Source organism: Meles meles, chromosome 14, assembly GCF_922984935.1.
Source record: "Meles meles chromosome 14, mMelMel3.1 paternal haplotype, whole genome shotgun sequence".
Taxonomy (NCBI): Eukaryota; Metazoa; Chordata; class Mammalia; order Carnivora; family Mustelidae; genus Meles; species Meles meles.
The window spans coordinates 51,323,128-51,348,814 of NC_060079.1; the positions used below are offsets into that span (position 1 = coordinate 51,323,128).

The 25,687-nt window shown below is 37.2% G+C and overlaps 1 protein-coding gene across 1 annotated transcript in view; it reads right to left on the reverse strand.

Moving 5' to 3' along the window:
* Positions 1-140: 140 nt before the first annotated feature.
* DIS3 (DIS3 homolog, exosome endoribonuclease and 3'-5' exoribonuclease) overlaps positions 141-25,687 on the reverse strand; it is a 27,995-nt gene continuing 2,448 nt past the window's right edge. Inside the window, exons 3-21 of the mRNA XM_045977956.1 lie at positions 25,259-25,452; positions 24,639-24,712; positions 17,990-18,157; positions 16,832-16,996; positions 15,594-15,707; positions 15,327-15,464; positions 14,639-14,785; positions 13,984-14,100; positions 13,622-13,723; positions 12,648-12,712; positions 12,475-12,559; positions 9,819-9,946; positions 6,525-6,611; positions 4,395-4,551; positions 2,653-2,867; positions 2,372-2,540; positions 1,814-1,972; positions 1,030-1,152; positions 141-359 (exon numbers count right to left, since the gene is read on the reverse strand). Of these exons, the coding sequence (XP_045833912.1) occupies positions 276-359; positions 1,030-1,152; positions 1,814-1,972; positions 2,372-2,540; positions 2,653-2,867; positions 4,395-4,551; positions 6,525-6,611; positions 9,819-9,946; positions 12,475-12,559; positions 12,648-12,712; positions 13,622-13,723; positions 13,984-14,100; positions 14,639-14,785; positions 15,327-15,464; positions 15,594-15,707; positions 16,832-16,996; positions 17,990-18,157; positions 24,639-24,712; positions 25,259-25,452 (2,491 nt within the window). The 3' untranslated portion in view covers positions 141-275. The remainder of the gene's footprint in view (positions 360-1,029; positions 1,153-1,813; positions 1,973-2,371; positions 2,541-2,652; positions 2,868-4,394; positions 4,552-6,524; positions 6,612-9,818; positions 9,947-12,474; positions 12,560-12,647; positions 12,713-13,621; positions 13,724-13,983; positions 14,101-14,638; positions 14,786-15,326; positions 15,465-15,593; positions 15,708-16,831; positions 16,997-17,989; positions 18,158-24,638; positions 24,713-25,258; positions 25,453-25,687) is intronic.

The following is a 25,687-nucleotide window of genomic DNA, read 5'->3' on the forward strand; positions in this document are numbered from 1 at the left end:
ATCCCTGAGGTTGCTATCTTGTCACTATTTAAGTGACGGATATTTAATTGAATTTTTATGCATAAATAGTTCAGTTCAATCTAGAAATGAAGTAGCAAGCATGATGGGCCAGACACAGTCAACAAACAGTTCAATAAAAATGCAAATTTTTAAAACCATTACAATGTATTTAAAAGTAATAAACTGTATCACACACTTCCTAGGTTTAAAAGTGTTCTCTCAAGGTTTTTTTTTTTTAAGGAAACCAGTCTTTGAAGTTTTTTTGTTGTTGGTAGCTATTTCTCACGTTTCTTCTTCTTTCTCTCTGGTTCATCAATGTCCATGTTTGGAGTATCAGCCGAAATGCTTATTCCTGGTATCTAAAGTAATGCAAACAGAAAAAATAAGGTGAGAAAAAGCATAAAATAAGGAATAAATCTCATTCTCATCATCTCCTTCCCCACTGACACTTCAAGTTTAAAAGGATGTTGGAGAGAGGGTGAAAGGAGGTTAGTAAAGGTCTTCCACACCAAAAATACATATTTCACACACAAACAGTGGTTCAAAAACGTGAAAGATGGACACTGTCTCAACGTGGGGGAAGCATGTCACATGAAGAGTGGCTTAATGAGAACACATCCAGTCTATCCTGGCTGAGCCACTACAATAGGCAGCATCAGAGGCCTCTGGGGTGCTGGGACGGAACAAGGTTTAAGTAGTAGTATCTTAGGGTGATAAATACTTTATCTTCATATTTAAAAGTGCAGATTTTAAAACTCATACAAATGAAAAGCGACCAGGCAGGTGATCTCAGACAGCTCTCTGCCTTTGGCACTGAAGACATTTTCCACAGAATCCCAAGTGTCTGGGATCCCACAGCGTAGGGAAATCAGTGAGAAAACAGAATTTGCTACGTAAATATCTGGCTCCCACACTGCTTGTAAGACTTCTCTATTCTTGAACAGAAATAACTTACAAGTGTATCCTTCTCTTTCACACAATATGTACCTTTTATACCATCACAACATAGACACTGAAGTTTGGTCTTACCTGCGGTTCTACTAGGGACATTCGGATTTTCTGATGCTGAAGATTGGATGAGTCTAGCATGATTTTCACTTTAACTTTATCAAATATATGGAACACTGTATCCTCTATTTTAAGGGAAGGTATCTAAACAAAGCACATTTTACAATTTTAAATTGCTATCTTATACTTAAGGTTTGTTCTAGTTCTTTACTGTTCCCATTAATTTAAAAGTCTACATTTAAAAAATTATTTCCATTATTTAATACACATCTAAGTGTGCAATATAACAGCTTCACATACATATGACCTATTTATGGGTATACTTCCCCCTTTCAATAAGATGGTCTGATATATGTATTAATTAATCTCAGGATTCTCACCCCAATAATTAGCAAATTGTTGATCTACCAGAGGAAAAGGTACTGTGGGCAAAGTTTGCTCTTTTGTAGTTCTATTAAAGTTAGGGAGGTAGACAGTTTGTCAGAAAAGAGACACTGGAAATAGGTTTAAAAAATTCTGCGCTAAAAGCAGCCATTTATTCCTTTACTTTAATGCATCTGTCCAACTGTGCAAAGCATAATTTAAGTTTTCCTTAGGGGGGAAACTACATGGTGTAAAACAAATCAAGGATAACATCTGTATGTGGGAAGATATACTGAAATGAGAAATTACAAATAGAATAAGCTTATTAAATATATCTGCACATCTACAGGATACAAAAATAATTTTATCCTTTCTAGGTACCATTGAAGAAGAAGTACCCCCTCCAAAAAACCCCAAAATCAAAACATTAGAAATACTATACCTCATCATCATAAATAAGCCTTGGCTTTGGTTTGTCCTTTTCTTCAAAAAAGACGGTACCTTCTAAACCATACTTCGGAATTAACACCACAATAGCATTCTTTCTTACAAATAGAATATAGGCTTCTTCACTTACTATTCCTTTGCTTTTGAAAAACAACTGTAAAATAACATACAGCCTTATTAAGGATTATCTTAAAATATTTTTGAAATTAACAAAAAGTATTCTGAAATTACTTATTTGTGGAGCATAACAAATAACATGGAGGACATGGGAAAATGGAGAGGAGAGGGAGTTGAGGGAAACTGGGAGATGAGCCATGAGAGACTATGGACTCTGAAAAACAACCAGAGGGTTTTGAAGGGGTGGGGGGTGGGAGGTTGAGGAACCAGGTGGTGGGTAATAGGGAGGGCATGTACTGCATGGAGCACTGGGTGTGATGCCAAAACAATGAACACTGTTATGCCGTAAAAAAAAAAAAAAAAAAAGTATTCTGAAATTAAATTGAAAGTGAACAAAACTCCATCTCCCCTAATATTACTGACAGAAGGCAAATACCTGGGTATGAAAAGCCACTGATGCACGCTGGGCATACTGAGCCATTTTGTGCCGGAAATTGAGATTCTTACATAAATCTGCGAGTTTGTGTTTGTCTGTCAACTCTGGATAAGTACAGTCAGCCCCAATAGCCACAGCCAACAATCGATGGACGATGATGTCTGCATATCTAGATACATGAAGGAGAAATAACAATCATGGTATGTTAACATTAAAATAATCTTTTTACAATTCAAAATTAACTATTTTCTATCTCCTATAATTTTACAAGGAAAAAATACCTTCTGATGGGTGAAGTAAAATGTGTGTATATTGGCGATGCTAAGCCATAGTGATGAAAATCGTTATCCATTCCAGAGCAGAAGTACACAGCCTGCATCATACAGCGAGTGGCTAAGATCCTTAAGAGAGTGTTGAGATACGGAAAAGTCGGAGAATCCGCCCGGTCCAAAGAATCAGCCAAGGACTTGGCTGTATCAGTTTTAATTTCCAAATTCTGAGAGTAAAGAAGAGGGGAAGTGAACCCTATTAAACGTTTTAAAATCAGTACCATCATGTCTTCAAAATACAAGTCAAACAGAACATTTATGATGTTTTTGACCAGATAATAAGTATTTATATCTTTTGTCCTTAACCTAGGAGAACCAAAAAGAGCTTGTAAAAAGTCATGATTGTTTTATGCAACATCAAAGCTTAAAATTTTCTGAATGCATTTAAAGTACTGAAGTATCAACATTCTGAAGAAGTTTCAAAGGGGAAAGGGACAGTGGTAGCAATACCATGATTCTCAGGGGGCGACTGGATGGCTCAGTGGGTTAAGCCTCTGCCTTCAGCCCAGGTCATGATCTCAGGGTCCTGGGATCGAGACCCCCATTGGGCTCTCTGCTTGGCAGGGAGCTTGCTTCCTCCTCTTTCTCTGCCTGCCTCTCTGCCTTACTTGTGATCTCTGTCAAATAAATAAAATCTTAAAAAAAAAGATAGCACTATTCTCAAAGCCCAATTTGTGCTTGCCTATTCTTTGGTGGAGTAGGGGAAAAAAAAAGCAGATCTGGATTCTTTCCAGTATGCCTGGATTTCTCCTGCAGATATTTCTTTTCCTTCCATTCAAGGTAGAAGCAAAGGCCAGAGGCAAATTAACACTGTACCAGTCACTACAGTTCAATATGCTGACACATCAAACTAACTGTGGTCTTCTGTTTTGGGAGAGGAGGCAAAAATACTTAGATCCTCCTTCCTTTATCCAGGTCTTAGAAAGAAATAAGATAATGGGAAAAAATTCCCCAATTTACAGTGTAAGCTTAGAGGAGAAGTTGATTCTGTTCTGATGGACAGGGTTTGTAGGCCCACCATAAAGATCTGAAAAATCAAAACCAACATCATTCTGTTAGAAAAATACCCTGAGATCCAACACTACTTCCAGCTGTCTTCTGGACAGGAGAGGTGGGAACTGAACAAGTGATCCAAAGAAAACCAATGTAAGCCATAGTCTCAAGGGTAAAGGTAATTATGCCTAAATGAAGTCGAGGATATGGTACCCCCTTCCTATGTTTTTCCTTTTCCTCTGTGTATGCAGTAAATGGATTTCTCTCTTAGGGACATGATACAAAGGGGGCTTAACTGAGTTGAAGATAAGAGGGAAAACAATTATTTCTAAGTCTCTGAAGTTATGCATCTCAGAGGAGGCATGAAATAATATAGGCATAAAGAACACGTATAAAGGGAAAGAAATATGGAAGAGCTTCATATGTTTGGGATATTGCAAATAACTTAGTCTGGAACTTCTGGCTGTAGCACAGAGTGCTCTTTAAAGACATTAAAGGATTTTATTCAGCAAATGATTTCAATGTGAGAAAAGATGACTGTATCCAAGTTAGATGTTTTTTTTTTTCTTAGTCAAAAGTACTAGCCTATTTTTGCATCAAAAAACAACGCAACTTTCAGGCAGATGTGAATATAGATTATTTAGTACAATGGACAGATCACAACTCAAATACAGATGATTTTGCAAACTATGTGACCTCACCTTGGATTTAGCTGCCTTAACAAGAATTTCGTAATTTGATGGAGGAGGAGCTGGGTGTTTTCGAAGCAAGGCATGTTCTGAAAATTCTTCATGAATTTTTTTTGCAACAGAGATATTGGCCAGTAACATAAATTCTTCCACCATGGAATTTGTTTCCCTGTCAATGGAGAAATCAGATAATGAAAAATTTATATATCACATTTATTCTCAGGCTACCTTTTCCACCACCGAGACAATAGAAGTATCTCCAACGTAAACATCTGTATGCCTGTGTGCACATGCGTATTTTTCATAACCTAACTCTTTCATTTCTCAGCTGCTATGCTGACAATCTCTTACTATGCATCTACTGCATGAGTAAATCTCACGCAACTCTCACGCAGACTTTTAAACAGCATTTTAAAAAAATATTTTATTTATGTATTTGATAGAGAGAGATCACAAGCAGGCAGAGAGGGAGACAGAGAGAGAGTAGGAAGCAGGCTCCCCATTGAGCAGAGAGAGGGATGCGGGACTCGATCCCAGGGCCCCGGGATCATGACCTCAGCGGAAGGCAGAGGCTTAACCCACTGATCCACCCAGGCGCCCCTAAACAGCATTTAAATAACAGAAGCTTTACTAACTCTTACATAAAATCTATCCCATCAGCATTTTCTTCACCTTCTTTTACTAAGTCTAAAAAGATTTTTATTTAACTACAAATCCGTAAGAATAAAGTTTACTAATAAGAATTAAAAGCTATTTAGGTCATATAAATTTGGGCTAAAAATTAAAATTTTCACCAATAAATCACCAAGATGAAGAAATTATATTTGCAATAGCTATTCTGGGTACTTATTATTGACTGGCATTGCACTATGTTGTGAAATATTGATCTGTATCCATATAGAGAGAGATATAGGTTAGTCCTGTTTTGCAGATGAGAAAACTATCTATAATATTCTTTTGCTGAGAGTCGAAGTTAGTAGTATCAAGACCTGAGCTCATATTACTGACTTCAAAACTCTTAACTAATTTGGTATTGCTCTTCATTCTCTATAGTCTGTGTCTATTTAAAACTTAGGTTAATAAATGATCTGTATTCTGTGTACACTGTAGTATTTTCTTATTCCCAAGTCACTGAATCAGTATCATATTAATCTTTTATTCATGTTTCCATTTTTAACATCTTATAAACTTCTTGACTAGATTCCTAAAGCATATTAATTTTTTAAATATTAGGAAGACCTCCAATCATACCTTTAAGACAAGAGACAATGTCTTAGAAATGTGTTGTCTTCTTGGTAAGAAGGGGTAATGTTCTACTTTGGCAAAGTTAGATTTGACATTTTCCTGAAAAAACCTCTTCATATTGGGCTCATTGTTCACATTAGCATTAGTTTTATTTGTACAAAAGTTTTCCCAAAAGTATTTTTTAAATTTTGGCTGGAATATTATAAAGCACACACTTCCTAACAAAGAAACGAGTATATTCTCATTTCTAATCTTTGGTCATCTACTAGAAAAGTATAAACGCACATTCATTTCAGAATTACCTTATAGAAGGCATGGAAAAGAGGCCTGATTTAACCAAAAATAATCTTGCTTCCTAAATCTCAACCAAATCAGTACAATGGTACCAACAATAACATCTGAGCACTCTTCACAAAACCCAGTGATGTAGGTACCATTATCAGCACTATTTCATCAACAAACAAACTGAGGCATAAAAAGGTCAGATCACTAGTCTGGAGTTACAGGAAATGGGATCCAAACCGAGGCAGTCTGCCTTTAAATCACAAGGTCTTGTACATATTTGTATCCACACTCTTTTTAACTAAATACTTAAGAAATTAACCAGGGCAATCTCTTATTTACCACAACCATATTACTAGTCACATTCCCACACACCACAAATCAAGACCAATTTGAATTGGAAATTCTTCTATTATAATACTTACTTTAGTTTTAGATAAGAAAAAAAAGCAAAATCACATTTACTTCTATCTTAAGTCAAAAAGATCTAGAGAAATCATAACCCTACTAGAAATAGGTATTTGGGGTACAAATATGTTTTGTTTATTAATACAGGTACTAGATAGTACATTTAAAATAAAAATCTTATCTATTGCCCAGGAAAAATTTACATACCTAAGTTCCTTGGTCTGCAGATCTATAGGATCATGAGTTTCACTGTCCATGTGGAATCGAACTTCCGGAGAAGAAAGAGTCAAAGCCCTAAATAAAAATTACAGATGTAAATTTAGTAAAGTGAGCCAATAACATATAATTCTGTAAGTGATGCTTTTAAATTAGAAAATGATCACAGCAAGTGAGTAATAGTTTTTCTTCTGAAGGGTTTAAGACCATCTGCTAAGCTTTATGCTCTATTTTCACTGACAGCTTCGCCTCTTACAGATCTAAAATGCATTTAAAAAGAGAGGACAACAGGGGCACCTGGGTGTCTCAGTTGGTTAAGCATCTGTCTTGGGCTCAGGTCACAATCCCCAGCTCCTGGGATTGAGTCCTACATCAAGTTCTCTGTTCAGTGAGGGGAGGCTGCTTGTCCCTCTCCCTCTGCCTCTCCCCTCCACTCATGCTCTCTCACAAATAAATTTTAAAAACTTTAAAAAAGAGAGAGAGGGGACAACAGTAACACAACAAATTTTGAGTCCTTGTGCTTCTGCGAATCTGTATCCAAACTGAGTTTTTACTGAGCTACATGGGTTTGTAATTACTTTTATAAATAAAGAAGGTAACTGGCAGTATTTTATTTATTACAGAAAACAATGTATTGGGGTGAGGGATGATGAAGAGGCAAAAGGGAAGCTGCCACACATAGATTAAGTACCATCAGAAGATCCACAGTTCAAAAGTACGCCCACATTCGCTGAGCCAATGTAGAGACTGATAAAACTCCTACCCTGATATATACACACACTGACGGCTGCTGATATGGAGGGCTACATGCCAGCTAACGCACTAGACCAAGGCTTTTATGGATCGGTTCACTTCATGAGGTGGAAAGTTCCCCCGTGAAAAGTAAATTCCAACAAGGCAAGTCTTGTGTTTCCTCAAACCTTGATGCTACTTCCATCAGGTTAGCTTCAAACCACCTTAAAGAATTTCAATGAAGTTGGGTAACCCTAAACAATCATGGAGGAGGCGGGAAAGTGGAGGAAAAACAGTGCGATGGTGCAAGCTAATTCTTCATCTTTTCCCCCAACCTTCAGCTTTGTTAGAACTACCAAAGGAATACTAGACAGAGAATCTTGACAAATATTCTTCCTTGCCATGCAGTCTTTACAAGACACTACACTAGACTTAGTCTGTTTATAAATACATCTGACCTAAGAAGCAAGGTACAGTAATCACATTTTGATCATTTTTTTCTTCATAAAACACCTGAAATGCTGTCTACCATGACTTAACACTTATCCTTTAAAAAAGACATAAAATAGGGGCACCTGGGTGGCTCAGTGGGTTAAACCTCTGCCTTCAGCTCAGGTCATGATCCCAGGGTCCTGGGATCGAACCCCACGTCAGGCTCTCTGCTCAGCAGGGAGCCTGCTTCCCCCTCTCTCTCTGCCTGTCTCTCTGCCTACTTGTGATCTCTGTCAAATAAATAAATAAAATCTTAAAAAAAAAAAACATAAAATAAATATAAAACAGAACACAGTCTTTAGTTACTGATTGTTTCCTCAATTTTCACCTAAGACTGAGAAGACTCAATGATCTGTTTTTACCAGTAGATGACTGTCTGGTTACAAAATGAAAGGTACAGTTTTTGAAGTTAAAAAATCATCTTTCCTACACTAAACAGGAGAAGCTAGTTACTAATGCAATTTTCTCTTACTGTACAACTACCAAAATGAATTTTAGTATTTTATTCATTTATTTTCGCATTTTATTCATTTACTTTTTTTTTTTAAAGATTTTATTTATTCATTTGACAGATAGAGATCACAAGTAGGCAGAGAAGCAGGCAGAGAGAGAGGAAGGGAAGCAGGCTCCCCGCTGAGCAGAGAGCCCGATGCGGGCCTCGATCCCAGGACCCTGAGATCATGACCTGAGCTGAAGGCAGAGGCTTTAACCCACTGAGCCACCCAGGCGCCCCTATTCATTTACTTTTAAAACAAACTTTCTAGGGAAGCATGGGTGGCTCAGCGGGTTAAGCATCTGTTTTCGGCTCAGGTCACGATCTCAGGCTCCGGGGATGGAGTCCCACATGAGGCCCCCTGCTCAGCGGGGAACCTGCTCCTCTCTCTGCCTCTGCCGTTCCCCCTGCTTGTGCTCGCTCTTTCTCTACCTCTCTGACAAATAAATACATAAAATCTTTAAAAAAAAATACAAATGAAACAAACTTTCTAAAAATTATCTTCATACAAACTTTCTTCTGATGTCTTGCATACTGTAAACCTTTGATGAACATGTGTTGTTTTGTGTCCTTTTTAGTTTCTTTGGGTTTAACACCCAAATTATCCTTACACAGCTGCAAGTTTTACACTTAGGATCGCACTGAATATTCCAGAAAATTGACCCATGAGTAAAGATAAAGATGGCTCAGTGTGACTACCTGGAAGGATGCTATCCAGTGGAACTTTCTGCAGCAATGGAAATGTTCTCTGTCTACACTGTCCAACATGGTAACTAGCCATAAGTGGCTACTGAACACTTGAAATGTGGCTGGTGTGACTCAGAACTGAATTCTTCATTTTCTTTAATTTAAATAGGCACATGTTATGAAACAGCACAGATCTAGAGCTCATACTCCGCAACAAAAGCACTTTTAGTAACCATCTGTGACCCTTCCCTGGATGGGCATGGGAACCCAAGCCCACCATCAGAAAGGTTCATGTACTTACTTTACTTGGATAGTTGATGATGTCTTTTACAAATCAAATTTCTTTTAACTACTTTACTTCAACAAGTCTGGGGACGTGGATACTCCTTTTTATCTTATACTACTGCAGTTAGGCAAATCCCATGATATAATAGCTGAAAGACACACATCTGCTACTAGCTATCACATCTTTGGGAAGACTGCTATATTACTTTGAATCATTTCAAAAATGAAGGTGTTGGATTAAACAATTTCTAAAATTGCTTCAAACTCTCAAGTGCAAGAAGTTCATCTATTTAAATATGTGAAAACCAAAGTTCAATATGGAAACTCATTTCTAACTGAAATTAGAAACAACTGATAGAAAAGTCTTAAGGAGCTCTTCTTGCCTCCCTCGAAATTATCTCTAAGATCTTCAACTCTTCAGCATAATAAATTACAAAGAGCTAGAAGAAAAAGAATGTCTCTACCTGACTTTCAGTTCAGCTCATTAAATAATCTGTCAATTGTCCATGATAAAACACTTTGAAGAGTTCACAGGTTCTCTTATTACCAAGATAAATAAATTAAGGCACTTCTTAATAAATATTTTTGAAATGTACCCTTTTTCAATTCTTCTTTTTTTCAAAATTTTAGCTAGTTTGTTTAGTCCACGGAGACTAGTGGTAATTTCATCATTCATGGCTGCAGAATCAATTCTCATCTGAGCTTCAGCATATGTAAGGGAAGCCTAAAAGGAAAACCATATGTTAATGTAATTCTTATAAAAACTGGTTTCTAGGGTACCTGGGGGGGCTCAGTTGGTTAAGTGACCCACTCTTAATTTCGGCTCAGGTCATTATCTTAAGATTGTGAGTTCAAGCCCCATGTGGGGCTCCATGCTAGGTGCAGAGTCTGCCTAAGACTCTCTTTCCTTCTCTCTTTGTCCCTCCCTGCCCCCCAACTCTTGTACTCTCTAAAAAAAAATTAAAAATAAAAAAATCTTTTTAAATGTAAATAGTAAACAAACCCAGTTTACTATACTTACATATTTGTACTACATAAAATTTATGATTTTGGAAAATCTAAAATCAGTAACAAAAGAGAGATTCCTAACTATAATATTTATACTGCAGACCTATGGTTTTTGGTTCATTAATTTATCTGATGCATTACATAACATAAGCAAGCGTATGTTAAAACAAAACAAAACAAAAAACAGGGTGCCTGGGTGGCTGAGTCTGTTGAGCATCTAACTCTTGGTGGGCTCAGAGCATGATCTCAGGCTCATGGGACCCAGTTCTGCACTCGGCAGGGAGTCTACTTGGGATTCTCTCCCTCTGTTTCTTCCCCGCACTCACGCTCTCCCTCTAAGAATAAATCGGGAGTTAGGGGGATAGGAGAAGAATAAATGAAACAAGATGGGATTGGGAGAGAGACAAACCATAAATGACTCTTAATCTCACAAAACAAACTGGGGGTTGCTGGGGGGAGGTGGGGTTGGGAGGGGGGAGGGGGTTATGGACATTGGGGAGGGTATGTGCTATTGTGAGTGCTGTGGAGTGTGTAAACCTGGCGATTCACAGACCTGTACCCCTGGGGATAAAAATACATTATATGTTTATAAAAAAAAAAAAATTTGGAAGGGGAGGCGAACCATAAGAGACTATGGACTCTGAAAAACAACCTGAGGGTTTTGAAGGTTCAGGGGTGGGAGGCTGGGGGAATAGGTGGTGGGTAATAGGGAGGGCACGTTTTGCATGGAGCACTGGGTGTTGTGCAAAAACAATGAATACTATTACGCTGAAAAAATAAAAAAAAATAAAAAAAATTTAAAAAAAAACAAAACAAAACAAAATGGCAGTATTTATTGGTAAATCGCTTAAACTTTACTTTCATAGTTAACAAATAAATTCTTCAGTAACACTAAAACAAAGTAAAAAGGAAAGTTATTTTCCGACAATGACCGTAAAGTGAAATCCTCGCCAGATGATCATTACTTCCTTACTCAGTGACAAATAACTAAGAATACTATAATAGCCTAGATATCATGTCTTACAGAAAAACCTATGCAATATCCCAAATTAAGTATCTAAAAAAGACCAATCACAGTAAAAAAGATCTCAAGTAATTTCCAATTATAATCCAAACATACAAATAATGCTTCTGGTTCCTATTTCACACCTCATGGAAAACTACTATTTTTTAGCTTATCAAAAAAAAAAAGGAGAGGTGCCTCGGTGATACAGTTGATTAAAGCATCAGGAGTCAGCTCAGGTCATGATCTCTGGGTCATGGGATCAAGCTTCATATCCAGCTCTGGGCTCAGCACTGACTCTGCTTGAATAATGTCAAATTTGAATAATTTGACATAAGCTAGTGTTGGTTCCCCAGAACCAACTCCCCCTCTCTCTCTGCCCTCGCCCTTGCACACTCTCTCTCTAAAATAAATAAATAAAGAGCTTCACAAGTTAAAATCAGGAATAGCATAAGAGGATTAGATGATGCAGGAGGCCAGGTCAGATTCTTAGGAGAGCTAAGTTATCTACTAGGGACTAAGAGCTCCCCTTCCAAAAATGTTTTCTGTTTTATGTTCACTGAATTTTTCTTCATATAACTTGGCTACACTGAACAAATGTGGGAGAAAAATAAACTCATCCTTTTAAAAAATACAAATGAAAGAAGGCTTAAGTCATTCATACATCACTATGCATCACTGTCAGTCCAACAGTGCTGTCTTTTCCAACCACTACTTCATCCGAAACTGCTGAAAGCAACCAGATAATGGCGAACCTCAGAGAAAGACCAAGGGCAAAGTGAGAACATAAGGGCATCCAGGGAGCTTTCCAAAAGAGAAAAGGAGGAGAACGTTAGCCTGACTCCATGCTGTCTGATGTGAAACCTCAGGCTAGTTCTGCTGAAATCCAACGATAATTTAAGACATCATTTCTCTGAAAACTCGTGAATATTACATATGGTATACATGCCAACTTTGAAAATACTGACCATCTTATATATTGGAATAATTTCAAATAGTAGTGTTTCTGAATTAGGGCAAAAAGTCATCTCTTTAGTCTTCTCAAGTATCCAGCCTTTGTGAGTTCCTGAATACAAGGCAACTGCATCAAAAATTAAGCAGATAATGGAAAAAACTAGATCCTGCTACGACACTGGGGAAAAATTTAATTTAGTAAACCTCACTTTTTCAAAACCGTCTAGTAACACTGTTAAAATGAGTACCAAAGGTTTTAAGCATTTTATATTAACCATGAAACCAACCTTTGAATTAATGGCACTTTTGGTAAACCTCACTTTCAAGATTTCAGCATTGTGATTCATTTCCCAAATACACGAAAATGCCAACCTATGGGGGAAAGCAGACGGTGTTTGTTAATGGGAATCCGTTAAAAATAATAAATACTATGTCCTTATGACAAAACATGCATAAATACCTGTCAACGTTACATCTTAAGGAACATAAATTAGAGCTAAGCAACTCTGGAACCATGTCAATCCTCTGGAACAGAAAAAAAGAGAGTGACAGATTACTTAACTATATCCGTACATTTATTTGACGTTTCATTCTCAATAGCATTAATTTAACAAGGGAGGAAAGGTCTCTGTGAATAGAACTGAGAAAAGAAGAAATAAGTCTATTTCTGGAAAAGTATTTCCACACAACTGTTACCAGCAGGACACGAGAGGAAACCAGACTTCATGTCAGTGGATCTAAGCCTAAGTCCCCTCCACAGCCCCTGAACTGTCCTCCAAGTCTGCGATCTCTGCTCAAGCCACAACGGCTCTATGACTGGATCTTTCTCCAATGCCCAACGCAAACTACATGGTGTTTTAGACGTACTGAAAAAGACAGCCACGATATTTTTACAGAAAAAAGCTACATGGAAGAACTCTGACAATGAATTCGTAATAGACTAAGTTTAACTTTCTCTTCTATTGTCACAACTTTTCTCTTTAAGTTTACGGGAGGTTCTAAAAGAAGAAATGGTACGTCATGACAAAATGGACTCATGACTAAACTTTTGAAGCAACAGAAAATAAACTAGTTATTCAGAGCTAGTAAGTTAAATGCTACACAACAATTTATATCTACTTGTTAATTGGGCCACTCAATAACTAAACACTCTGCATTATTTTCACTGATTTACGGCCACCTTCTTCTACCTATGTCTTTTGGCTAATTCATGTACTATTCCAGACTGTTCAAGAATTCAAAAGTTCTCATGGTTTTTACAAACTAACAATGCACAGCTCACATGATACTTATTCCTTGTATTTCACTAAATAGTGAGGCTGAAAACACCTTTCTCAGGAAACACCTCAGATGATTTTATTATTAAAAATAAAACAGATGATGAAAAAGTTACAGGCGTGTGTCAAAATTCCATTTTAAATATAACCCATTTACCTTTTCACAAAGATAAACAGTTGTTCCCCTTCTGGCTGACTCTTGATCCAAAGCATTTCCTGGCCTAATAAAATGGCTAACATCTGCAATATGAACACCAACCTGAAAAAGATAAAAATAAAAGGATGTCAACATGCTCAATTGGGAAAATGTCCTAACAGAGTTCTAATGAAAAGAAATTGAGCAAAACTGAAAAAGGAGGGCCACATTTCCCATTTCAATTTCTGTCGCATGTCCATTAGTCTCTGTACCTGCAAATGACTAGGCATGAATAATTCACAAATTCTAAAATGGGTCAAAAGAAAATTAACTTAAAAACAGAACTATATATTTGGATAAGAATGTCACTACACCAAGAATACCTCCAAATTTCCATTTTCCAGTTCTCTACAATGTAAAGCATCATCTATATCAGTACATCCTGGAGGGTCCACACTACAAACACACAGATGTCGTAGGTCTTCTCGGTTTTTCATGTCCTAAAAAATGCCACATTGTTAAGAAATAAAAAACTATTTTGGTAGTATAAATAAAACACAGCTCTTATGAAAATCAACAATTTCTCTCTATATATTTTAAAATAAGCTTTGTTTTATTTGTTCATAGTAACCATACATTATGATTTGTAAATTGTGGTTTTTTTCACCATTGAATAATTTGACATAAGCTAGTGTTGGTTCTCCAAAAAAAGGTATCCTTCAGTAAAACAAAGGATTTTTGTAATACCTAACAGCTCTGTAACTAACTTAAATGCAGGGGACTAAAGTGGGGACTATGGTTTCTACTTATTTAATTATTTGTAGACTCCATGCCCAATGTGGAGCCCAATGAGGAGTCCAATGCGGGGTTTGAACTCACAACCCTGAGATCAAGACCTGAGCTACAGATCAAGAGTCAGATGCTTAACTGATCGAGCCACCCAGGCACCCCAGGTTCTACATATTTAAAAACACATACAGAAACCAAATTAGCTCAGATATAGGAATTTCTAAAGTGACTACATTGTTTTCAATTTACCTTTTCGGTAATGCTCCAGGGCATCTTTGGAAGAAAGCTAAGAACAGCCTGTGAAAAAGGCTGATGGGGAACGTCGTGCTCAAGCAACAAAACTTCTGTTTCAGTCTCTTTATCTCCAATGTCACCTAAATTTTTTACAAAGTGTCCCTAAAACCGAAAGGTATTATTAGAAAGGTGAATTCTATAGGTTTTTGTTTGGTGTATGTTATGATGACACTAAATTCTTGAACATTTATATATCGCTTCAGTATTTCTAAATGCTTCCAATGCTTCTTCTTAAAAATGAGTCCATAAATCTTGAGTGATTTATGATGGAGACTTCCTGACGGCCCAGTTCCTACATAGCAAAGTGTTGTCTATTTCCTATGACCTCTCAAGTTTAAAATGTTACTTCAAATACAGTAGCTTCAGAATTTATTACAATCTATTTAGGTTTCAAACACTATTTTTGTTAACCACTATTGAAACTTATGTCTGAGGAAACGAGTAAAAATAAACAATTTGCACCGGAATTTTCATAAGATTAATTTTCAAGTAAGATATACTACTTATTAGGTAATTGTATAACAGTCCTATATTTCAATATGAATTTTATTTCAAAAACAGATTCTGTTCTTACCAAAAGAAGCAATTTTATACTCAATTCTTAATTTAATATTCTAAAACAAAATAAATCATTCAAGCTTACATTTGGATATCTGGAATTTCTGGGCCAACCATCAATGGCAACAATAATCCTCCTTCCTTCTAATGCAGAAGCCTGTCTGGTTTCTATTCGAATTCTAGGGATTCTCCTATCAGCAGGGGTAAAGAGATGTCTTCTTGACTGAAGAAAATCAGGACAGAAGATTTTATACACAGACACACAAATCTGAGGTTGGGGTATAGGGAGGGCTCTAAGTTCTATTTAACAGCTATCATTTTTTAATCACATAGCAACATGTGCTTTACTCACCTCTTTAATATCAGACTTGGAAAGCATGCCACAGTATGGTCTCCAATTTCTTTTTATTATTCCTACAACTCTACCTGTGGGCTTTAACATTTTTTCATTTGCAGCAGTCTTAAGCTGAGATTTAAAAAGAACATATCTTCAGTTATTTTTCCTTTAAGTATAATGAGGCAATTTCTCTTTAAAATCAGAATATGAGTATGAATACTAATACTTCCACATAGTAAATTATGACACAGTTACAGAATCTTTCAAAATTCTAGGTCAGAATATGCCAAAGCAAGCCTTGGAAATAGTTCCATAATAATACACTACAAAAACAGTTAATCAAAAAACAAAGAAAAAATATACACATAACTGAATAAATATGTCAGAATTCAACTGATTAGTTTTAATATGAGGATTTACACTCACACGCATGACACACATATGTGTCTGGGAATTAGGAGACTAGGATTTAACAGTAGCTTGCACTAAATAGCCATGTGGCATTTATTAATTCATTAAAAAGACTTGTATCTTAGAAGTTCTTCCTTATCCAAAATAAAAACCCAAATAAAGAGTATTTATTAGAAATAGCTGAAAGACTTCATGCTATTTCACGTCAACACTCTCCTATGGCCTAGCCTCTGCAAGGATAATATGATAGTAAGACTCCAGAGCACTGAACAGAATTCTTATAAAAAGGAGAACTACTAATGTCTGAATTCCAACTATTTGTGTTATTCTTATAATCCTACAATACAGAATAAATGGGTCATATCAGATAGACTTTAGATTATAAGAAATCACAGAAAGCATAATAAATATGGTAGAAGAGAAGGAATTAAACAGACTTATATAAGGGCCTCAAAGTATATCTATTATGCTGATGGGATTTTAACATTACATAAAAACAATGCAGAAAATTTCCAATATGTATTTACTTAAACCTCACTGATTCAGACAAACCTAATTCAGACAGATCATGTACCTGAACATCAGAATTTGAGTTTCATACTCAAGTTCCTGTCTTTTTATATTTAAACCTGTTTATTGAGCAAAATAAGATAATTCAAAAGAAAACTATTCAAATATTTAAGAGGGAAAATAATCAACTATATAAGAAATTTATTAAACCCACAACTATAGTCTTATTCAGTAAACTTGAAAGCAGTGAAATTTGTTTTTCTCTAAAGCCAAAACATTAATGAATTCTACAGAGCTACACAGACAAAAGATAAACCTGCTTGGTTTCATACAATGCGTTCTCTTTCCTCTTCTTTTTCCACATCATCTTCATTTTGACCTTCATCGTGTAAAACCACAGAAGATGGGGCCACCCACTGATTCTTGGGAAGAAGTTCTACAGCAACAATATCTTCATGAACAGCTCGGTTTAAATTCTTAAGTCCCTGTAAGATTATCTGGGTACAACAGCAAACGGCAGGTGCTCAAATATTTTTAATGGCAATATAATAATGGGAAGGTTAACTAACAGAAGGAAAGCTATATTGAGAGTTTCTATGTATCTCTAGTTCTCTTTTATATTTTTTCTTCTTCTCTAGTGTCCCTCCTCTTAATTTCTCAATAGCAAGCAGAGAAAACAAATCAGAAAATACGGGCTGTATACATGGCTCCGCCATAACTCTTACATTAGCACCAAAAAACCTTGGGAAAACTTCTTATCTCTAAATCTCAGGGTCCTGGGGTGCCTGGATGGCTCAGTGGGTTAAGCCTCTGCCTTTGGCTCAGGTCATGATCTCAGGATGCTGGGATCAAGCCACACATCGGGATCTCTGCTCAGCAGGGAGCCTGCTTCTCCTCCCCCCCACCTGCCTCTCTGCCCACTTGTGATCTCTCTGTCAAATAAATAAATAAAATCTTTAAAAAAAAAAATGGGAAAAGCTTTAAAAATAGTAAAATAAAAAATAAATCTCAGGGTCCTGATTGGGTAGAATGAAAAAAGAGTACCTGCTTTCATAGGCTGAAGATTAAATGAAATGCAGCATTCAAAGCAGTCAGGAGAGTATCTGGCAAACAGTGAGCACCCAAAAATGATTCCTATTTGCTAAAGTGTGTGAAGCCCTCTGGAGCATTTGTATGTTATGTAAACAGCATTTTTCATAACTAGGCGTAATACAGAAAATAGAAGCATCCTATTATTTTTTTAATTGTTTGAGATTTTTATTCTCTTAAAAGTGGGGTAAATAAAAAGTTCTTTTCTTCCATAAGCAGCTCTCAAAGAAAGTGATCCATTCTATTATCTATGACTTCTCACATAACTGCCTTTAAGCTAGGGTAGAGTAAGTTCAAATTCTCCTACAAAATTTTAAACATTTGTGAAAGAAAATTATGAAAAGAAAATCATGAAGAGAAAGTATTTTACTGTACATGGAATTTATGTACACAAGACTCACCTCTTTATCATCTTCCGTGTCTCCATGAACCCATACTGTAGCTTCTAAGTAATTTTCCCTGCTTGCTCTAAATGTTCCTTGAAGGTATGTACCAGATTTTATGCCTTGCTGTAGCTTACTTAAAGGAAGATGCTCTGAAAATATTATTCTTCCACTTTCTATTTCATTCTGTGAAATGAGCAAACCACAAGATGTCGTTAGTATGTAAATCTTCCATACATTCAATAAACAACTGTGATTATCTCTATCAGGTATTAAAAGAAACCAAAAATACAAAAAACAACAACAAAAAAATCCATGGGGCATCTGGAATAACTGCTCAACTCTTGATTTCAGCCATGATCTTGGGGTCCTGGGATGGAGCTCCACATTGGGCTTTAGACTCAGTGGGGAATCTGCTTGAGATTCTCTCTCTCCCTCTCCCTCTGTCCCTTCCCACCCCTGTGCACACACATGCTCTCTCTCAAAAAAAAAAAACAAAACAAGGGCGCCTGGGTGGCTCAATGGGTTAAAGCCTCTGCCTTCGGCTCAGGTCATGATCCCAGGGTCCTGGGATTGAGTCCCACATCGGGCTCTCTGCTCAGCAGGGAGTCTGCTTCTCTGTCTCTCTCTGCCTACTTGTGATCTCTGTCTGTCAAATAAATAAATAAAATCTTTAAAAAACAAAACAAAACAAAAAACCCAAAAGACAAATACCATATGATTGTACTCATATGGAATTTAAAAAACAAAACAGATGAATATGGGGAAGGAAAGGAAAAATAAAATAAAATAACAGTAAGAAACTCTTCACTACAGGAAACACTGAAGGGGAGATGGGTCAGGGCATGCAGTAATTGGGTGATGGGCATTAAGGAGGGCACTTGAAGTAATGAGCACTGGGTGTTACATGCAACTGACGAAACACTAAATTCTACCTCTGAAACTAACAATATAGTATATGCTAATTAAATTGAATTTGAATAAGAAATTTTTTAAAAAACCATCCACATTATGGTATATACAGCTCTATGAGTTTGAGAATATGGCACAGTAAGAAAAAGCACTTTCTATTCTTAGGGCAACTTACACAAATATTTCAATTTCATTACATTTCAGCATTTAGCCATAGATATGTCACTAATAAACTCTGCACACCCCCTCTTCCCACCCTGGGCCTTCCATAATGAAGGTGTATAGTTAAGGAGGTCAGGTGAGCAGGTGGGTAGGTAAGTGAAGGTATTTTGAAATTTCAATTCCATGGAAAGAGTGTGGCTACTGAAAGTATAAGTAAATTTATTTTCATTTTGGGTATATTACATAGTTCAGAATATGAGACAGAAGTAGGAAAGGAACTGCTTTAGGTCTACCACAACACCTGTCAGGACTCTTAGAGACCTCAACATGCAAAATCCTTACTGCTTGGCTCCTTTAATTGCTTTTTTCATTTCCCACAACCTTCCATGGAGATTAGTCCTTTTTTTCCTTAACTCTCCCATTTCCCTCTCCCTGCCTCCCTCTCAGAGGAGTGACCGCAATCTCCATACTGAGACGCAAAAGCAGTCACTGGAGACCTGCTTCATCTTCCTGACCCTGAATCTGCCCTCCTACCCGCATCTATATCAAAACCTCAGCCTGGGGCACCTGGGTGGCTCAGTGGGTTAAACCTCTGCCTTTGGCTCAGGTCATGATCTCAGGATGCTGGGGTAAAGCCCCACATCGGGAATCTCTGCTCAGCAGGGAGCCGCGTTCCCCCCTCTCTGCCTACCTTTGATCTCTGTCAAATAAATAAATAAAATCTTAAAAACAAACAAACAAACAAAAAACCTCAGCCTTCTGCTGAGCTCTCATGCAACAACGAAGACAATGTTTCTGTTCTTTCCGGTGGGCACTATCTACCATCTCCTCTCCTCCATTCAAGAACTTTGTCCTGTAATGATCTGCTCTCTCTAGATACAAACTTCCTACCTCCCCTTACTACAACATTCACACCATCATATACATTTGCAATAACATGACCTATTAAAATAAATATATATAGTTAATTAACTTTGGGTTTCCCGCTGATCCTCTGTTCTGCTTCACACCAATATGCCACAAAAATAATATCTGTAATTGCTGTGTGTCTACTTGCTTGGCCGCACTCTCTCAGGAATCCACTGTAAGCAAGTTTCATGGTCAGTCACCAAAGCCACAGTCGTTGAAGTCACTACATTATCTCAGCTATTTCAGTGCTCCATTCTCTATTCTATCAAGACTTTTTTAAATGACCTTTCCTTCCCTGAGACACTTTTGCATCCAAATCATCATCCCGTGGGTTTCTGTCCTACTTCACCGGTAGCCCCTCCTTACATTCCTCTGCCCATATTCCTTTTCCCGATCTCTAACTGCTGGAGTATCCCAAGAGTGGTTATAGGCCCTTTTCTTTAGCTACAACGGTTTCCTTACCTTACCATATTTACTCTCGTGTCATTTTCTTCCACTTAAAACAACAAAACCTCTTGATCCCTCTTGCCTTCTCACAAACACCTCATTTCTCTCCTTTCCCACCGCAGCGTTAGGAAGTATTACCATACTATAATTTTTCTCTTCCTATTTTTCACCTATTCTATTTAGATTTCTGCCTTCCTACCATCAAAACTACTCTGGAGAGTACCCACCCCCTGCAAATGTCATAATGCTAAATCCAACGATCAGTTCTCATTACTCTGATTTAGCAACATTTGACCCAGATGATCAGCCCTTCCTCCCTGAAACATTTTCTGTACTTCCAAGAACTTCACACCTGCTTTTCCTTTTACATTTCATTTGCCAGTTCCCCTCATGTTTCTGACATCTACTGGAGTATCCATGGGCTGAGCCCTACTCTTTTCTATCTATATTCAATTCCCTAAATCAGGGCTAGGCAAACTAAGGTCCATGCACTAAGTCCAACCTGCTGCCTGTATATGGTAAATTAAGTTTTTGTTCCATGCTCATTCATTTATCTATTGCTGACGGTTGTTTTCATGCTACAACAGTAGAGACGAGTACTTGTGATAAGACCATATAGCCTACAAAACTTTAAAAAAAAAAATTACAATCTGATTCCTTACAAAGTTTGTCTAGGAGACAATATCTGCAAATCATTTATCTGATGAGGAACTTAAATCCAGAATATAAAAAGAACTCTTATAACTCAGTAATAAAAAGACAACCGAACTAGAAACCAGTCAAAGGATTTGAATAGACATATGCACATATATGCACAAGTTACATGTATATATTACATATAATATACACGTGGCCAGTAAGTTCATGAAAAAATGCTCAACACCATTAGCCCTTAGGGAAATGCAAATCACATCAAAACCACACTGAGGTATCACCTGACACTCATTAAAATGGTTACAATGAAAAAGACAGACAGCATGTATTGGTGAGAAACTGGGACCCTTATACATTGCTGGGAGGAATGTAAACTCCTGCACACACTTTGGGAAATAGTTCGGCAGTTCCTCAAAAAGTTAAATATAAAATTGCCATATGATGGAGCAAGTCTTCTCACACATGACTAAGCATGTATCAAAGAAAAATGAAAGCAGTCAAGAAAGACCACATATTACATTATCACATTTATATGAAATGTGCAAAACAGGCAAATTTACAAAGATCAGTAGTTGCTTGAGGCTAAAGCAAGAGCATTGCAGGGACAGACTGGGATTGAGTGGTAATGGATATGGGTTTATTTGTGAAGGGAAGAAAATGTTCTAAAATTAGACTGTGGTGATGACTGCATAATCCTGTGACTATACAAAAAAACTGTATATTTTAAGTAGCTGGGTTGTATGGTATGTGAATTATACCTCAATAAACCTTTAAAAAAAAAAAAAGTTTACTAATCCCCTGCCTCACATATTCTCATTTGGTCTTATGGCTTTACATACGACCTATATGTTGATGAGATCCAAATTCTTATCTCTAGTATATCTACATCTCTAGTCCTAAACTCCCTCATGAGCTACAGATTTGCATATCCAACTAACTGCTCATACCATAAAGCCACTGAGAGCTCTAACAGTTATCTCAAACTTAAATGTCTAAAATCATACTTGTGATTTTCACTCAATCCTGCTCCCTGTCTTCATCCCGTGTAAATGAAGGAATACCACTCACATGGTCACTCAGGCAAGACACTAAAGGTCATCCATATTCCTCACAGCCCCTTCCAATCTATCACCATGCCGTAAAACATTGACGTACAACACCTCCAATGTCTGACTACTTCCGACTATCTTAACTGGTCCCACCATGGTCCAATTTTCTGTCTTGTCTCCCATGGAGTTCTAAAATATCCTCCTAACTGGAGGACCCTGCTTCTAATCTATTCTCTTAGAGCAGCCAGATGGATCCTATTGTTCTCCCACTCAACATCTGCCCAGCACTCATGGACTAAAATCCAATTTTTTCACCGTAACTCATTACGTCCTACAAGATCTGGTGGTCCCGGTCTGTATTTCTGACTTCCTGTGCGTAATGTTTTCTCCCTTGCTTACTCCAGCCTGGGCACTCTTCCAGTTGTTCCATAATCTTGTCAACTTATTCTAATCTCAGAGCCTTTACTTGCTGATTTCCACTGTGTAAAATGCTTTTCCCCTGGTTATTACAACGGTTAACTCCCTCACATAATTTGGCTAAAATGTCCTTGTCTTGAAGCAAATTTGCTTAGTTAACATCCTTCACATCTCTGCCTTGACATCCCAAATCTGGGTTAGGGGCTAATATAGTCAGTCCTCCCATAATGCTTGTTTGGAAAACATGAATTTGTTCTAATCCAACTGCTATATTAAAAAATACTAGGGGGGGCACCTGGGTGGTTCAGTGGGTTAAGCCTCTGCCTTCAGCTCAGGTCATGATACCAGGGTCGTGGGATCGAGCCCCACATCAGGCTCTCTGCTCAGCAGGGAGCCTACTTCCCCCTCTTTCTCTGCCTGCCTCTCTGCCTACTTGTGATCTCTTTCTCTCAAATAAATAAATAAAAATTAAAAAAATACTAGGTGAATGCAGAAAACTGCAGCTAGCTGATCAAAGCTACAGAGGAACCCTCAAAACAAAGTCACCTCTCAAACATCTGTCACCCCAGACTACCACGTGTTTCATGAGCCACACCAATCTTCACCTTCTGTAATAACTTTTTGTCCAAATTTAGATAACCCAATTTCCACCACTTCACAAAGCTTCTCAGTGTGTCCCACCACATTTTCCAGTTAGTTCTGATGCTTTTACTATGAGATTTTGCAGGTCACAGTAAATCTGAAGACCATAAATGTCATATTACAACAGCACCAGATGTAATTTCGTCATGTCCTACACTTATCCTCCCACAGGATATTATTATATATTATATATTACCAACGTTAGATTTCTTCTTTCCTCTTCTAAACCAGCACTATCCCAAACAACTTTGTGATCATGGGAATATTGTTTGTGTGGTCTCCAATATGGTAGCCACTGGGTACAAGCAGCTCTTAAGCACTTGAAAGGTGAATAATGCAACTGAGAAACTGAATTTTTCATCTGAATTAAATCAAAACAGCCAGCGGCAACTAGTGACTGCCTCTTAGAACAGTCCGTAAATCTCTATTCCAAAAGTCAAGCCCAGCTCTTATTTTTTCACTTCCTTTTAATTTTGTAGTTGATTGAAGACAAGCAGGGATGAAGAAAATATTGTAAAGACTGGATATGTGTCTAATGTTCTATCACATAAAACCTGTTTCTACAATAACGATAGCTGCCATTTACATATACTATACATTTACTATAGGTATGAGCAAGGCACTGAGTAAGAATTTTATTAATACTACTGTTACTATTTCATTTGATCCTCATAACAATGCTCTGAAGTCAGTATTGTTAAATACGTTTCACATGCAGGGAAGCAAATGCCGGAGGTTTACAGACTCACTTAGCATGCCCTCTCATCTCTACTACTGCATGGATCCCTTTATTCCTCCTTCCGCCTCTAACTTTGCCCTTGATACAATGCATCAACTCACAAACTGACATTAAAGTGGTCTTTCAAATAAACATTTCTCATCATTCTCCCTCATTTCTCCCAGGCCTACTCTCATCCACCCTTAATTTCTTATAGCATGCCATTATAAGGTACGGAGCCCAGAATCCTACCTGCTACCTTCTCTTCATAACATGCCTTTGGAATAAGATTAAAAATTACTGACCAATAGAGTAAATTCTAGATCTTCGTTAACTGGCCCCTACCCTTCCTGCTCTTTTATGACGCCCTCCTTTCTTCCTTCAGGATTAATGCTACAGCTTTATGCTAGCTCCAATGCCCACCATGTCTTTTTTTGTCAAATACTTACACCTTATTCACAAACCAGCCAGATTCCTTTATTCAGTCATCAAACAAACGGTGCCACCATGTGGCAGGCCCAACTCAGGTTGCTGAGGGTCTCTGAGTGAACAGTGCTATTTTAGTCAAGTCTTTTACGAATGGCATTTTGATAAGCCTATTATAGCCACTCTTGTTGCTTATAACCCAACTCCTATTCAATTCCAGCTTACCTACCAATATTTCAATTTTTAAATTGGATTAACTATAAACAAGATCCCAAAGTGGCAATTTAATATTTTCAAGTTTCAAAAACAAAACAAAACAATTCAAACATACCCCTTCTTCAGATAAACAAGCAAGACGATCTATGAGTTCCGGGTTAGCAGTTAGGCTCTTTACATACTCTTCACCTGAAAAATAAGTTTTGTTCTTGATAAAGTCAAGTGTTTTCTTTTTTTTAAACCTGTATTTGTTGATATGGTCTTTTCAAAGCAGAAGTATTTGATCAAGCATATCTATGAGTTTTTTTTTTTTCAATATTTATTTGTTTGACAGAGAGAGAGAGAAAGAGAGAGAGCACGCGCACAAGCAGAGGGAGCAGCAGGCAGAAGGAGAAGCAGACTCCCCACTCAGCAAGGAGCCCAATGTAGGACTCGATCCCAGGACCTAGGATCATGACCTGACCTGAAGGCAGACACTTAACTGTCTGAGCCACCCAGGCTTCCCTCTATGAGTTTTTATTGCTCAGCCGATTTCAAAGGGTGATGGGGAAATTAAGAGCCACTGGGCACCACAACTCACTTGGCTGAGAAATGCTGAGAAATGCAAACATCAGATGGAGTTATATAGGAATACGAAACTGTTAAATGTTCAAGTAAACATCTGATCAAGGACCTGATGGGAGTTCCTATTTGGAAATGCTTATAAAAATTAACAGCTTCTACATTTAGACTTACAAGTGAAAGCTGGTATTCCTTCTTCTATGGCTTTTTCTTTGTTTTTCTTGTCATTTGTTATGAAGATAACTTGTAGATGATTTTCTGCTGATATTTTCTTCAAATGTTCATTGTACCATTTTGCTGCTACTCGAATGGCTCTATCATTCCTGTCATTAGCATTTTCTCCCTGTTCTTGTTCTACATAAGTTTCTCTAAATATTGAAAAGAAAGTAATCAGTAAAAAATCAATAGAAATAAGAATATATAAAAAGTCTTAGAGCATAAATGCTTAATAACCACTGAACTATAATAAAGCTTCGCAGATTTGATAAATTTTATTTGAACCGTAGATTTAGGGTAATTCCCAAAAGCTACAAATAGGATGGTGCTTAATGATATGATTCTATAGTCATTAAACACACAATATGAGTAAATCACCAGTGGTAA